The sequence below is a fragment of the Anoplopoma fimbria genome, chromosome 18, assembly GCF_027596085.1.
Source record: "Anoplopoma fimbria isolate UVic2021 breed Golden Eagle Sablefish chromosome 18, Afim_UVic_2022, whole genome shotgun sequence".
NCBI lineage: Eukaryota > Metazoa > Chordata > Actinopteri > Perciformes > Anoplopomatidae > Anoplopoma > Anoplopoma fimbria.
The window spans coordinates 3,576,669-3,592,181 of record NC_072466.1 but is presented as its reverse complement, the minus strand read 5'-3'; the positions used below and the strand labels follow the sequence as shown (position 1 = coordinate 3,592,181).

At 40.9% G+C, this 15,513-nt stretch overlaps 1 protein-coding gene across 1 annotated transcript; it reads left to right on the top strand.

Annotated features, from left to right (window-relative positions):
- Window positions 1–1,578: 1,578 nt before the first annotated feature.
- On the top strand, window positions 1,579–14,286 carry lrfn2b (leucine rich repeat and fibronectin type III domain containing 2b). Its single transcript, XM_054618022.1, has 2 exons — window positions 1,579–2,969; window positions 13,314–14,286. The coding sequence occupies exons 1-2, from the start codon at window positions 1,579–1,581 to the stop codon at window positions 14,284–14,286; spliced, it is 2,364 nt and encodes a 787-aa protein (XP_054473997.1).
- Window positions 14,287–15,513: the final 1,227 nt, after the last annotated feature.

Sequence of the window (15,513 nt, the reverse complement as noted above, 5' to 3'; positions counted from 1 at the left end):
GTGGGACAACGAGGGAGGATACTGCACCAAGTGTAGGAGGCTGGAATGGTCCTATTTCATTTGACTGCTGAGATATGTTAATTTATGACTGTCCCATAAAAATATCGCTTATCACCACAGTCCCCCCCCGGCGGCCCGCTGTTACAGCTCACATCACATCTCTGAGCGCCTGCACACTAATGCTCTGCACTAGCGTTATTGCACTGTATATTCCCTGATCACAGGACTATATTGTGATTGCAGGATGATCAACACCGCAGTGATCTATCCACCTAGAGAATTGGATCTGGGTCACGTGACGTCCCGGATAGAGGCTGTTTCAGGTTCCCCTGGGGCCAATAACTCAAAAGCCTAAATTATGGAACAAACTATACAAGACAAACACGAAATGTATGCCATTGACAGTTGAATAGATATTCACAATCTAGATGCTTTATATATTCTGTGGTAGCATGGCTATTGTCACTTTATTCCTGCCCATAAATATGTGATTTCCTAAAGGGAATTTACTATTACAATTTGGATTTTATTGCCACCCTTCCAAATTGGATTAACAAGATTTTACTCAATAGGGAGTTATTTCAGGCAGAGCACTAGCATTAAGCAAAGTTCACATAACACAACTTTGCCGTGCAGCAGCTCAACTGTACACATATTATACAATAAAATAAAAATAGAATAAAATAAAAAATAAGAATACAAAATCATGATGACAGACTGTGGTCTCCGCTGTTGTTGTACAGTCTGATGGCAGTGGGCACAAGTAGTTAAGTTGTTGAGATTTCCACACTACATGACTGACCGGCGACAGGGAGTAACATACCAGATATTTCACCAGGAGAAAAGCCCAGATGTCTGGTCTCCAAACTATGTTTTGTTATGGATACACATGTGTGAAATTACATGGGAAATTGACCATGTATGTGGCAAAAATCATGCTTGCTGACGTTGTTCGATGTGAACACATGCGCCAACGACAACATCAACTAGCATAATTATGGCTACTTGTTAGTAATGGGATTCATAATAATGAGTTTTTACTATTTATCAATTTCCCTGAATGCACCTTGGCCCATAAAAAAGCATATTTGATGTACATGCATGATTCTTGCACTTTTTGGGGTGGTACCCACATGATTGAATGCACTTATTGTAAGTCCCTCTGGATAGAAGAGCCAGCTAAATAAATATAATGTAATGAATGAATCGCATTGATTTCAAACATCTAGGAATACGGACACATAAGGAAAAATGCATAAGTAAAAGGCTTAGTTTCAGGTTTAACTCTCATGTTCTACTCTGCTAAGATAAGATAAAAGTTTAATGAATCCTACTGGCATCGGATAACGATTTCAAATGAGGCAGACAGCCACTTAAAAGTACCCAGTTAACACATGCAAATTATTTAAGATTTTAATATTTCTGGTAGGGCTCTCTTTTAACCCTTTTTGTGCCTGTCTCTATGGTCTTTCAGAGGGGCCTTGTTGAATTGATGATACAGATTAGAAGATGATAAAATGTTTGAATGTTACCTTGAACTCATCCGTCTTTATTTTTCTGTTTGTCACAAAGGTTCCCATGTATGACTCTACCATGGACCACATCATCTACTGCCTGCTGGTCCTGGGAGCCACAGTGATGACCACCTATGCATGCCCTAAGTACTGTGTATGCCAGAATCTTTCCGAATCCCTAGGGACATTATGTCCCTCCAAAGGCCTTCTTTTCGTGCCTCCGGACATTGACCGAGGCACGGTGGAGCTCCGGCTGGGAGGCAACTACATCCTCCGCATTACGCAGCAGGACTTTGCCAATATGACCGACTTGGTGGACCTAACCCTCTCCAGGAACACCATCAGCTACATTCAACCCTTCTCTTTTGGGGACTTGGAAACACTGCGCTCACTGCATCTGGACAACAACCGATTGATCGAGCTAGGCCCTGACGACTTGCGAGGCTTGGTCAACCTGCAGCACTTCATCATTAACAACAACCAACTTGGACGCATCCATGACAAGACCTTTGAGGACCTGGCACCTGCCTTGGAGGATGTGGATCTCTCCTACAACAACCTGATCTCTCTGCCCTGGGACTCTGTCCGCCAGATGATTAATCTGCACCAGCTTAGTCTGGACCACAACCTGTTGGACTTTATTCCAGAGGGCACCTTCACTGACCTGGAAAGGCTGGCGAGATTGGACCTGACCTCGAATCGCTTGCAGAAGCTACCCCCAGACCCGATCTTTGCCCGAGCCCAGGACTCAATGATGCTAACTACACCCTATGCACCTCAACTGTCCCTAAGTATAGGCGGAAACCCATTGCACTGCAATTGTGAGATGCTGTGGCTGAGGAGGCTTGAGAGAGACGATGACCTGGAAACTTGTGCCTCCCCTCCTAATCTGAAGGGTCGTTACTTTTGGAATGTGAACGAAGAGGAGTTTTTGTGTCAGCCACCTCTCATTACTCAGCACACCCACAGAATGCTGGTCTTGGAAGGTCAGATGGCCGGCCTCAGGTGTGAAGCAACTGGAGACCCTTCCCCTACCATCCACTGGATCTCCCCTGAGGATCGGCTGCTTGGCAACACCTCCCGGACCGCAGTGTACAAAAATGGAACGCTAAGCATCACCATCACCACCTCCAAGGACTATGGCACCTTCACCTGCATTGCCGCTAACGTGGCTGGGGAGTCCACAGCCTCCGTGGAGGTGTCCATCGTTCAGCTCCCCCACCTCAGCAACGGCACCGGGCAGCCAGCGGCACCGAAGTCACGTCTCTCTGATATCACAGGGACAACAAGGACCAGTAAAGGCACTCCCAAGAGCCAACCGGAGAGGACCGTGACCGTCTCTGAAGTGACCGCTGTTTCCGCACTGGTCAAGTGGACAGTGAGCAAATCATCTCCCACGGTGAAGATGTACCAGCTCCAGTACAACTGCTCTGATGACGAGGTTCTAATTTACAGGTAAACACTTGCATATTCTTTTAAAAACACACAGCTTTTGTCAAGTGCCCCAGGAAGCCATGAGAGTGTGACAGTGAGCCAGCATTCACAATATGAGTACCTGGAAACTGAAACAGCTAAGTGGAATTGTTCCATAACTAATTTCAGTATTTATACCAGTGACGCTGTAACCATGACACCCGCTGTAGACTGCCTACCCAGCACCAAACCACAGGCAAAGTTAGGATCTGGCTGGTGAACCAAGTGGAACTTCTAGTCTCTTTTTTTAGGAGTTGGTGTAGAACAAATCAGATCCAAACAGAGAGTGATTATTGGACAATGCATAATGTGGCCAGTAACCCAGCTCCTAGTTAAAAAAGATAATTTTGTGTCTGTTGGATGTGTGAATTGGTAATATCTGCTATGAACAACAGTTTTTAGGTAAAACGTTGCCCAAAAAAATGTGTACACTTGCCAAAAAAACATAATTTTCTCACGGTTAGCTATGCTTTTTGTTCATGTTTAGTATTGTGCACCAGGAAAGCTTGGAGGTCGGAGGTTAGACATTTCAACTAAAATGCTGACCTACAACGTAGCTTCAGTACATCATCATTAATGTAAAATGAGAAAAGTATTTAATGGCATTAACACAAAATGTGTTGGAGAAGCAACTGGTCTCAAACAAAGATGGATGCACATACATAAGGATGTAGGTGTCGTCCATTGTCCATAGAATTGTTTAACACTAGTAAAAACAGCTCTTTTCCCTCTACATCACCTTTTCACCATGTCATGTCTCCCTCACTAAGCACAGGGCTGTGCTATACTGGCCTCCATTATGCTCAGCAGGCCAGAACCAGAAGGGCAATTTCTAAGCTGTGGAAGCAGGGTTTTCTGTCAATCCAGCAGCAGTTGATGGGGATGAAACTGTATTAGACGAGGCTTGTATTCCACCGCCACAGCCTCTTAAACGAATGTGAAACCACCCAGAAAAAAATCCAATTACTTAATGCCATATAAATCTATTCTCAAAACTGTAGAAAGCAAGATATTTAGAGCTGTAGCCTGAGGGCTGTGGCCACCCCCTTTGTTGCAATATTCTCCTTCATTATGAAGCATATTTTCTTTCTAGTTTCCGCCAAATTAATATGTAGGAAGAGTGTTTTTCAGACCTTTATGTAATCATATAGAACAACTCTGGCAACTAGTAATGTAATTAATTCTATTCAGACTTCATTTTTTCTAAGTTCTTGCATAAAACATTTTCATTTGAAAAATCAACACTTTGAATTTAAATATGAATAGTTTAGAAAGGTTATATAATGTTATGTAAATATTTAAATAGCATACACTGTACATATGTACTAAGCTACACAGGACTAATAGAAATGACAGCTGTTCTAAGTCAAATCCTAAGGACGTCATTTCATTAAAAACGCATATTAATTAACATTTCAGTAAATGTGCCAGTGTTGGCCAGCTGGTTCATTTTCAACTGCAGTCCTTTGGCTGGATGTTTTGAAACCAATGAGATGATGGACAACAAGACGCCATAAAAACCGCAACTGAATAAATATCAAGACCGTGCACTAGCCATTAAGAGCAACAGGAAACAGCAAAAACATTGGTGTAGTAATACAGAAACAACAACATGCAGACAAGCACAACAGTAAAATGGTTATACCATATAACTGCAGAGCTGTGAGACACAACAGAAGATCCTACATCACGGTTAAATGAAGCATTAGTAAATACAGTATACATGCCCATGCAAATCTGACCATCGAAGGGTTTGGAAATTTGCAGAAAGCCAGCAAATTAATTAAATAAAAAAATTCACATGCCAGATTTTTTAATCTGGCCTTGAGACTTGTGTAAAGCTAAGCTATGTGGCACAGTTTTTTAGTTCAGTTTGTAGGGTAAGGAATCATGTTCTGGTTGTTGATTGGTAAAAACCCAAGGAAGGACGTCCTCCCCTTTTCAGCATTTTGTCCAGTAACAGATAAGCATGAAAGAAATTATACATTTAAATGATATAAGAGGTTTCGCCCTAGGGAGGACAGCAGGAGACCCCGACCCCTCACTTTCTTGCCTGCCTTACAGATGTCGCTACTGAAGCATTTAAATAATATAGTCTTTCTAAAGAAAAGAGACAAATATTTTATAAATAATACTGAGACTTGTTTTTTTATTTCAACCAGTTTCTTTTTTTATATTTCGATCTCCTTTTGTGTCTCAAAAATAGAGGAGGAGCAACTTACTCTGTCCTCTGCTGATATATATAACATGAATGACATTCAACAGTAAGACAATGGCAATGGCACATAGTGTAAAATATGCTAGAATAAATACGGAGTGATTCATGTTGCTTTATATATGTGTTCAGTGGATATAGTGTAGGCAGCATATTTCATACAATAGTCTGCATATTTTATATTTTTTTATATAAAATATGCAGCAGCTCTGGTGTGGTTTGTATTCTAGGCTTAGTTGTACGTTGTATGTGTGGATGATGTGGCCCATTGGGAGCCTCAGACTGAGCCTTGCGAGGCCCCACTGATGGTGTCTGCTGAGGATGTCTTGAATTTGAATATGAGACAGATAAGAGCTGAACCAACAAGTCCTCAACGCCAACCCAGGCTGATCAATTAAGATGTTAGGAAAAGCTCTACCAAATCTAGAGGGATTAGAGCTTTTATGCTGCCATGAGAATGTGATTTTCCACCGTAATAAGGGCAGTCTCTGTGGTGTACGTTGTTCTGAAAGCAGCCTGACACGTCTCACAGATTGAGTCATAAAAGCTCAATTGAGTTCAGAAAAGTTGAGTGGAGTTAACTCTCAGTAAAAGTTCAATTAAGAATGGAAGTTTGGAAAAAGTTCTGTAGCTGCTGGGATTCAAGGGATCCAGACAACTTAATCATTTCAGCTGTATGCAACTGTGTGCAAGAATGAGAGTTGTTTCCTCTTCAAACGCTGGAGCTGGAGGACAATGTTATCGCTGCTCTAGTTGAGGTGATTGGCACATTCTTACTTAAACTAACGGTTTTACGTGATTCTTTATAAAGGATGGGTGAATTTGAAGGCCTGAGGGCCAAGACAACTTATTCAAAACACCTTTAAATATGTGCAATTGCCAGGCTTACATTTTTTTTGTAATTGCTGAAAAGTTGATTCTGAGATCGATTAAAACAATTTGACTGTGGCATAATCGGAGGTGGGTAGAATGTAAAAAGTACTTTTACGTTTTAATAACAAGTACTCAGGTAAAGCCCAGGACTTTGACTCAGGAGACCGCTGTTCCTCTCCTGTGGAAAACCAAAGTCAACATTGACTTATTTTAAAGGGATATAATGTTACAAAAGTGGAATTTGACACACGTAAAACTGACGTTCGAGCGATACGTAGAGCTTTACAGTTTGAGGATTATGGCCATTGACCAAGTAGCGTATTTGACTAGTTGGGAGTTAGAATGTGTTGTCTCTGTAGAAGCTAATATGCATTAACCATGAAACGTTAATGTAAAGAAAGGTTGATATGTAAAGTATCAACATGTTACAGTATCCTTATAATTACGAAAACAATTTAGTACTTTAGTAATTTAGTAACCAATGAAATCTTATATTCTACAAGGGTAGTTCAGTAAACAAGGTGCTTCAAATATCAGGCTAAGAGCAACCCAGCATTTTTAAAGAAAGTAAGCATCAAAGGCAAATTACGAGATAATGACGAAAACTTTCATCACAGAGATAAATAATATTTAATAGATGAATTAATACAGGACTACGTCCACCTCTTATAGTCTCTGTCTTCATCTACTACATGAATGTCCCAAAACTCTCCTAAATACCATTCCGCAGATGAAAACCATTAGTCGTTCCATCTCATTTGGATCTTGTTATAGCTTCATCCATTATTCTACAGAGTTCTGAAGGGGTGTGGCCACCTCAACAGAAAGACACATTAGCTAACCAGCCATCTGTGACACCATTACAAATGTGTAAAATTGTCAATTTTTTCCCCCAAAATGTAGACCACTAGAGTAAAGAAGAGTGTGTTGAATTCAAACTACTTTTAGAAGTACAATTTACTCAAAAAGGTTACTTATAAAATCCAAAGTGTCCCATTACCATTCACCTCTGATAATATTTTATAATTCCCGCTCATGAATAGGTGATTCTCTTCAGTTCTTTATGTGGCTGTCGTAAAAGAAGCTTCTGTTCAGCTGCAGCCTGTCAGTGATATTTCAATAAAATTGCAATACGCAGGGCAATACTTAACCACATAATGGCTACAATGTCACATGTCATGGGATTTAGTGCCGGGGGTGCTTTGTTACAGAGATGTATGTATGTCAGGACTGAAAGCAAGCTCCTTAGGCTGCCATTACTGGTTATTAGCTAAATTGAAAATCCTGTTGGATTCATGGATTCTACACTGAAAACATACTGCAGGGTATTGATCACAGCTCTGACAACAACATGACCCTACCAGCTTATTTCTGAAATGTCAAGCTTTCTCCAGGAGCTTGAGGTTCGAGAGAAAAATCATGTTTGCATGTGTTCTTCAGCAAGCAGCAAGAAATGTGCAGGAATGTGTTACAAGCATTTTTTTATGCGGTGTAGAAAAAAAGAGTGCATATAAACTTTCACTGGATGGACTATGACACTTGGGATTATCAGCTATCTTCAATGTAAAGTGACAAACATTTCTAATCCTAGCAACTTTACTATAATTACATTCCAAGAATCCTCTACGCATGAATTGTCATGTTTTTACACAGAGACACAAAAGTTCAAAACGCCTACAGGATGTGGGGTTTTGGAAAAAGCAGTTGTCAAAACAGTCATAACTCAATGTCGTCTTATTTGCTTTTGATGGAGATGTTTAAACATCCCGTTACTCTCAACACACATATTGTTCCAGACTGCTCATATCCACTGTTCGCACTTGTGCCTACAAAACGTTGTGTACTGTAATTACCAAATAAGCCACAGAGTCAGGATGTGCAGAATTGACGCTAATGAAGCAGGGGGGAGGTCAAAGTGGAAGGACGGGTCAAACAAACACAGGACTTTCACCCAGGAGACCGTTGTTCGTGTCCCATGTGAAACCAAAACCTTGAATTATTTTACCTAACTTTTGTTACGTAACTTACAGACTTAACTAACGACACGAACAAATAACACAGAAAACATAGTTATTTACCGTACAAATGTACTAATTTTACTGATCGCTCATGTAGCTGGACATTTGTAAAAGAACGAACAAAAAATTTGAAAAAACTAAGATACACGAACGGTTGTGTCAGGATACGTTGACTGTCCATGTAGGCTTAAAAACTAAAAGGACTCAAAGTGAATTCCTGTCCACTGAAAGTCCATAACAACTGAGCAACTCCATCTGCTAATGAAGACTGTAATATGCTTGAAATCTCCAGAACATGAGATGAAATTGTTTTTTCTCAGATCATTTAAAAGACGAGCAACTCAGGCAAACAATCCCAAAAAAAAAACATTATCAAAAAGTCACAAAGTAAATTATTCACCAGGATTGAATTAGAGGGTCTGTTGATATACAAGACAAAAATACAAACGTAAACAATAAAAACATGTTAATATACAGCAAGCATATGTTAAAATGTTGTGTTGAATAAATAAAGTGTGTATGTTACTTTACTGTATATCTCAATGTTTAATTATACATGAGAAGGTGCATAGCAGATATCACCTAATATCACTTAATCCTCTGAAAGAAGATTAAGTGTGGAATCAGAAATACAGAAGAGAACGTGCATGAGTGCCTTGGATAGTTTTCTAAATCCCCTTTTAAACACGCACCTCATTGCATTAGCTCGATGACAATTCATTTCTTTTGCCATTTGAGTCATTTTAGGAATTTTGTTAAAGCCACGATAGCAGTTTCTACTAGTTCTTTTTTCAAGTAATCTGAATTAAATGCCATCAGAATTCACTGCCGCAGCAGCACAAGACGAAACATAAAAAGAAAGAAATGTCTCGTATCACATTCCAGGAAAACTGTAAGAAATGTACTACTTAAACAAATAGATGAAGCCAGCAAAGTTATTATTATTATTATTATTATTATTATTATTATTATTATTATTATTATTATTATTATTATTATTATTATGTCTGAAGAGCGTGTATGTGAGCGTTGGGAATGGCAAAGCAAAAACTTGAGTAGTTCAAATTGCAACATCTAAAGATGAAGAAATTCTAAATTCCCAGTTTGCAATGAGAAAGGTTTGAGTTGGATCGTATGCGTTGGATTTCAATGAAGTGCATTTCTGTTTTTACAAAGAAAAATAGGCCATGACTTCAATTTTGGCAGCAAATGAGTTTTTGTCATTTTGGTTTGTGAGCGTCGGGTCAGAGAAGCATAAGAGGATCAAGAATAAACTCTAAACAATTCACAACATTCTCAGGACTCATCTCAGAATCATTTGATGCACAGGAAAATAAAGGACTTATTGGTTATTTTAGACTGTGCAGTAAAAAAACCCATCTGAGATTCATTTGAGACCAAAGATGGGAAGTAACTGAGTACATCGTACTTTGCTATACTTTACTTGGGCATGTACATTTATCTGACAGCTGTCGTTTCCAGTTACGTTGCAGATGAGGATTTTCTATAAAAAAGATAAGATAAGATAAGAAAGGATAAAATAAAAAATATCATTATGAAAGGGGCAATTCTGCATAATGAGTATTACTTTGATACTTAAGTTCTGCATAATGAGTATTACTTTTGATACTTAAGTTCTGCATAATGAGTATTACTTTTGATACTTAAGTTCTGCATAATGAGTATTACTTTTGATACTTAAGTTCTGCATAATGAGTATTACTTATGATACTTAAGTTCTGCATAATGAGTATTACGTTTGATACATAAGTTCTGCATAATGAGTATTACGTTTGATACATAAGTTCTGCATAATGAGTATTACTTTTGATACTTAAGTTCTGCATAATGAGTATTACTTTTGATACTTAAGTTCTGCATAATGAGTATTACTGTTGATACTTAAGTGTATTTTTCTTTATCATACCTAAGTACAATTTTACTGGTATTCATCTATAATCTGTACTATGAAATGTATACTTTTTCATAAGTAAAGGATCTGGATACTTCTTCTACCACTAGATTTAACAGTTCAGAGTTAATCATTGAGATTTTTTTTTTTTTAAATGTACATTTTGTAGGATTTGATGGTTTCCATCAGTGTGGTTACAAATTGCAACCAGCTGAATACCCCTCCACCCACTCCTCCTGCCGTTCCAAGACTGTGGTAGTGTGAGCAGTCGCATCATAACCCTTTGGCTACTTTAGGAGCAACGGAAGACCACGCTCGTCAAAAGAATTTCTCGCTTGAGCTGAAAAATGTTAACTCGTGCTAAAATGCAGATGACACCTGTTGCAAATTTGCATCTATGCTTGTCCTCGCATTGACTTTCAATGTAATCACACTGTGCAACAAGTTCAGTTGTGCATTTGTTGTTAAAACACGATAAAGACACATGTTGTGTTTTCAGCTTGTTCTGCTGTTTCCAGCTGGTAAATGCAGCTTTTGCTATTCAATACTTCAGTTTCAAAATTTCAAGCCACTCCATTTTTTAAAGTTACGTTACAGGCAGTGGATGTTGGCTGTTGTGTATTCAAGTCTCTGGCAGGATTGTCTTTATTGCCAGATACATAAAGGCTCACTGCAGTGCTGGCATCGTGTTTACAAGAGTTATGCTGTGTTATCAGAGTTATCTCAAGCGGAGACTTTAACACAAACCACAGGCCTAAGGTGGCAGCGTTTTCAGCAACAACCTCCTCTTCCTAATGCATTCATCCATTACACTTACACGGAGGAGATGTTTTATTGCAACCAAGAGATATTCAAGGGTATAGACACAGACAGCGAACAATGCCACGACCCATTTAATCCTCTACAATACGGCTGCAGAGTCCAAGAGTGAGGAGAAGACAGTGAGAAACCATTAGGGATTTTGCTTATATAAGCATAATCAAATTTCCCAGCAGCACCCCGGATGTTTAGGCAGAATCAATGGAGCAGGAGACCATTTGGCATGACCTTGTCTGCATTTGTCCAGAGGAGTCCTTAAGAAATCAGTACATATAATGAATAATCATTCAGCCATTCTTTGCAGCTGTGAGAAAAGGAATAAAGCTGATCATGAATTAGTGGCTGAGGACAGGGAAGATGCAGCCTGGAGTTATGATACATTTGTTTTGTCAGCTCTTTTTCTTTGAGCTGAGAAAAATATGTTGAAAAATAAAACTGTAACTGACAAATCTCTTGCGAAGCTCAAAGAAGCGTAAGCCGGTCTCTCCTCCTGCGTCTCCTCTGCCTTCACTCTGATTAATGCTGCAGCCTCACCCCATCAACGGGAGCTAAGCAGGCCACTCGACAAATTGCCTTTCGCAGCCTGAAGGGGCAAGAAAGACATTTTTTATCTCCCCGTGATAAGCGTGGGCATAGGTTTCTGTGGACTCCGGCTATATTCCTATGAATTAAAATGAATTAGCCAGTCTATGCAGACAACCTGAAATCAATTAGACCCAGACATAGGAGCAGAGCAGCGCACAGCGAAAAGCATCACCAGGCTAAAGAATTTCGCTCTCCCAAACCCAGGCAGCCAATTATAATAGTGTAATGAACTGTAGCACAAGTTGGACAAGTGGAACTTTTTTATTGGAAAGCAGCTTCTTTTTGTTGGAGCCGTGGTGGCTAATTGGGATGAGGCCAAATACAGAGGTTGAACTCATGTGATCCTTGTCGCATGTCAGATAAACGTCCTTTTTGGGGAAGAATGTGAGATAAATTGCGAGTCAGTCTCAATGAGTAAAAAGACCAAACCTGCAGCTCAGACTTGTATCACATGAGGGATGAAACACATGTCTGCATCACACATCTTAAATCAAGACAACTTTGGAACTAAACCACAAAATATGTTCGGTATTGCTGCCTTCAAAGGTCCTGTATTGTAAAATATGAGATGTCTTTTATGAATATAAAGCAGGTATTTGTGCTTTATAGATACTGTGGGCTCAATCCCCAGAGGAATACAAAAAAAAACCTGTATTCAGAGACTTTGAAGGAGCTAGGCAGGACGTCTGTAAAGTTGTGATGTCAAAACTAAACAATCACCTGTAACATTTTTACGCTAAACTCCGTGTAGTTGACACACACAGCTGCAGTGACGCTGTAAAAACTGAGACAGTGCATTTGCATAAAGCAGTTTGGGCTTCTTCATGCTTAAAGAGACAGGCGCTAAAATGAAGCGTATTAGACAGAGAGTGAATACAGATATATTCAGACAGACAGTATGAGAAAAATAATGTGTTTTTTTAACATTAAGTCATGTAAATATGTTCTAGTAAAGACCAAAATACAAGTGTGAACGTAAAATATTGGCATGATATGTCTCCTTTAAAATGACCTTTATTTGTGTTTTTCTTACCTCAACAATAGGGTTCTACAGCTTTTTTTGTGTGGCAAAGGGCTGCAAAAAGTGGGATAATATGACCCTGACTAGTTTTAATAAACCTAGAGAAACAATTAGTCCTATTGTAAGCCGATATGAAACTGATATCACATCATAAACAGTTTATAATCGAGGTAGATTTTCAGACGTAAAGCTGGAAAAAGGACAAAGCTGGCAGGACAAAATCCTGAGAATGATTCAGCCGAAAGGTTAGACGGTCAGGTTCATCATGACTGATGTGAATCCCTGCAGGGGACACTGAGTCTGGGCATGAACGAGTGATATCATTTAAACAGCAGGCGGGAGGTGTTACTGCGGCGGTACAACCTCCGGTCATCTGGCCCCTGAGCAGCTCAACCCGGGGCAGTTGCAGGTTCGCTGGATTCGCACACTAAAAATGTTCCCTCACTCTCTGTGTCTGCTTATTTATTTATCAACTGCGCCGGAGCTCCGATATCAAATGGACCCTCTGTTCACTGCTGCAGGACAGATGGCTATGAGAGATAAAGCCAATTACTGCTGGCTGTCTGTTAGAGCAGCAACCGCAGAGACTAAGCAGTGGAGAGGAACTCCGGGGAATGCAAATGGAAATCCTGACTCCTTTTAATGAAAGAATTGGACAGTGGATGGAGCTTGTGTTACCTCCTGCAGCAGTTAGTTAAGTCTCCATGTACTGAAATTACATGATTCATGGTTCAATCATTGATAGCATTTCCTGTATGACTCCTCCTGGTTTTCAGAGCTGCTTCTGTGTCTTTAAGAGGGATATTAGAAGAGGAAGACCTCTTTATCTTAACAGAGTAATTAACCTGCAGGTCTTGTTTTTCCCTGTTTTTTTTTTTTTAAGGATGATCCCGTCCTCCAGCAAAGCTTTCTTGGTGAACAATCTGGTGTCGGGGACCCACTACGATCTGTGCGTGCTGGCCGCCTGGGACGACACCGCCACCACGCTCACTGCCACCAACGTCGTGGGCTGCACCAACTTCTTCACCCTGGACGACTACCCTCAGTGCCAGTCTCTGCCCAGCCAGCTGCTGGGAGGCACCATGATCCTGGTGGTGGGGGGCATCATCGTAGGCACCCTGCTGGTCTTCATCGTCATCCTCATGCTGCGCTACAAAGCTGCCGACACGGACCCCCCGGTGGGCAAACTGACCAGCGTCAGTGACACGCACTCTCAGACCAACGGGGGGCGAATCGGGCAAAATGGACTTCTAATGCCCCCGACTCAGCCTCAGCCCCAGCCGAAGGTCAAGGCCAAAGTGGCTCTGCAGGACGAGGTGGTGGAGTTCAAGTGTGGCTCCCTCCAAAGCAGCCTGTCCACTTCTTCCTCATCGTCGGGCTCCATGGCGGGGGGTCCGTACAGCCCCAACAGCACACTTGCCAACATTTGGAGGTCAGCTCAATCCAAGCCTCGGACCAACCTGGACCACCTGCTCGGGGCCTTCACCTCGATGGAGCTGCGGGGGGTACAGGGCCGAGACCCGGGGGCCGCCAGTAGCGCTGCTGCCGCGGCAACGGGGAAACCCCGCACAGACAGGGAGCCGCTGCTAGGCCGGACGCTGGACTCCAGCCTCAGCCGGCTCCTCATGCTGCCTCTGGACTCCAAGCCAAAAAGGAGCCAGTCCTTCGACATGGGGGACATAACGGGCTCCGGGGCCGCTCAGCCGAGCAGCAAATCGCGAAGGTTCAGCAGTATCTGGACTAAGAGGAGCCTGTCTGTAAACGGCATGCTGCTGCAGTGCGAGGAGGAGGGGGACACGGGAGGGAGCAAGGGGACAATAGACGGCGCCGACTGGGTGATGGAGAGTACTGTGTAGGGAAGATGGAGGACCGTCACACTGTCAAAAAACACTGCCCCAAATTGACCACGCCAAGACAGACCTGCCGGTCTAACAGCCTTTGTCCTGCATGAAGCACACTCATGTTTTCATCCTCTCCACTCCACCGCTCAGACTCAAGTGGGACAGGACGAGGGAGTCTTCACAGTCATCGCCAAAAACAAACTTTTGGATTAAGACTTGGATTGTTTTGGCCCACACTTTGTACAGAGATGGATTAAAGATGGCTGGTCGGCCTGAGATGAAGGGAAATGACAGAGCGTTGCTTTCTGCTATGAGATCCTGCCCATGGACTGCTATTATACTGTATAAATTTAAAGTATGTAATGAAATTAAAGTTTTATATTTTTTATTTTGCGGGTCAAACACAAATGGCCCCCTCACTGGTCTCTGCCTTGAAACACGAACAAGGCGTGACCAGCGGTTACACTATGAAATCCTCTACTGTAAATTCAACCTCATGTCAGTTACCTACTGATGCAGTTTAACCTCCTCTGACGGAACGGTGAAGTATATATATAAACGTAGATGTGATGCTTTGATTCATGAAGATTTATGAAAAAAAGATTTATTGACAAAGCTGTATGTGAATATATTTACTTTCTATACAAAGTATATATTTGAGGGGGTCACTCAATAATTCTGTATGCTAATCATATCAAATTTTATGTGACTGCATAGATTAAAAAAAAAACATCATCTCCTAAACTATGGCTGTACTGTATGTGAAGACACAATTAATTGTTTAAAAAATGCCAAAATATTGAAGCGGAAAAAAGTGGTGCAATGGGTAGGATGTTCCAAGACTATTTAGTTTGTGTATATTTGTTAAGTCCAATAGAGCAACAAATGGGTTTTTATGGGTTTAATTGTTATTCATTTAGAAGTTATTTTTCAAATCAGGATGTATATTTGTGGAGGATAATTCTGGTTCATTACAACTTGTTTGTAGTTTTAAACATCAAGTCTATCAGTAATAATAACACTGTACTCACCAAAGTCATTGTTGAGTTCTGCAAAAATGGCCACATAAATATGACAAAGCCAGCAAGCCCAACAAAAAAACAGTCAGACCATAACACCAATAGTTTATCCAAAAGTTCCCAACCCCTAGGACTAGTACTTGACCACAGAACATTTATTATCAGTCAGCAAGGAGACAATATGATGAGGCAACAAAGCTAAATAATAATCCACCATCAACAA

Bases quoted from the DNA above. Each gene is read 5' to 3' on its own strand.
- lrfn2b (XM_054618022.1), top strand. From the start codon at position 1,579: ATGTATGACTCTACCATGGACCACATCATCTACTGCCTGCTGGTCCTG. The intron at 2,970-13,313 runs GTAAACACTTGC...TTTTTTTTTAAG, and splicing joins GACGAGGTTCTAATTTACAG to GATGATCCCGTCCTCCAGCA.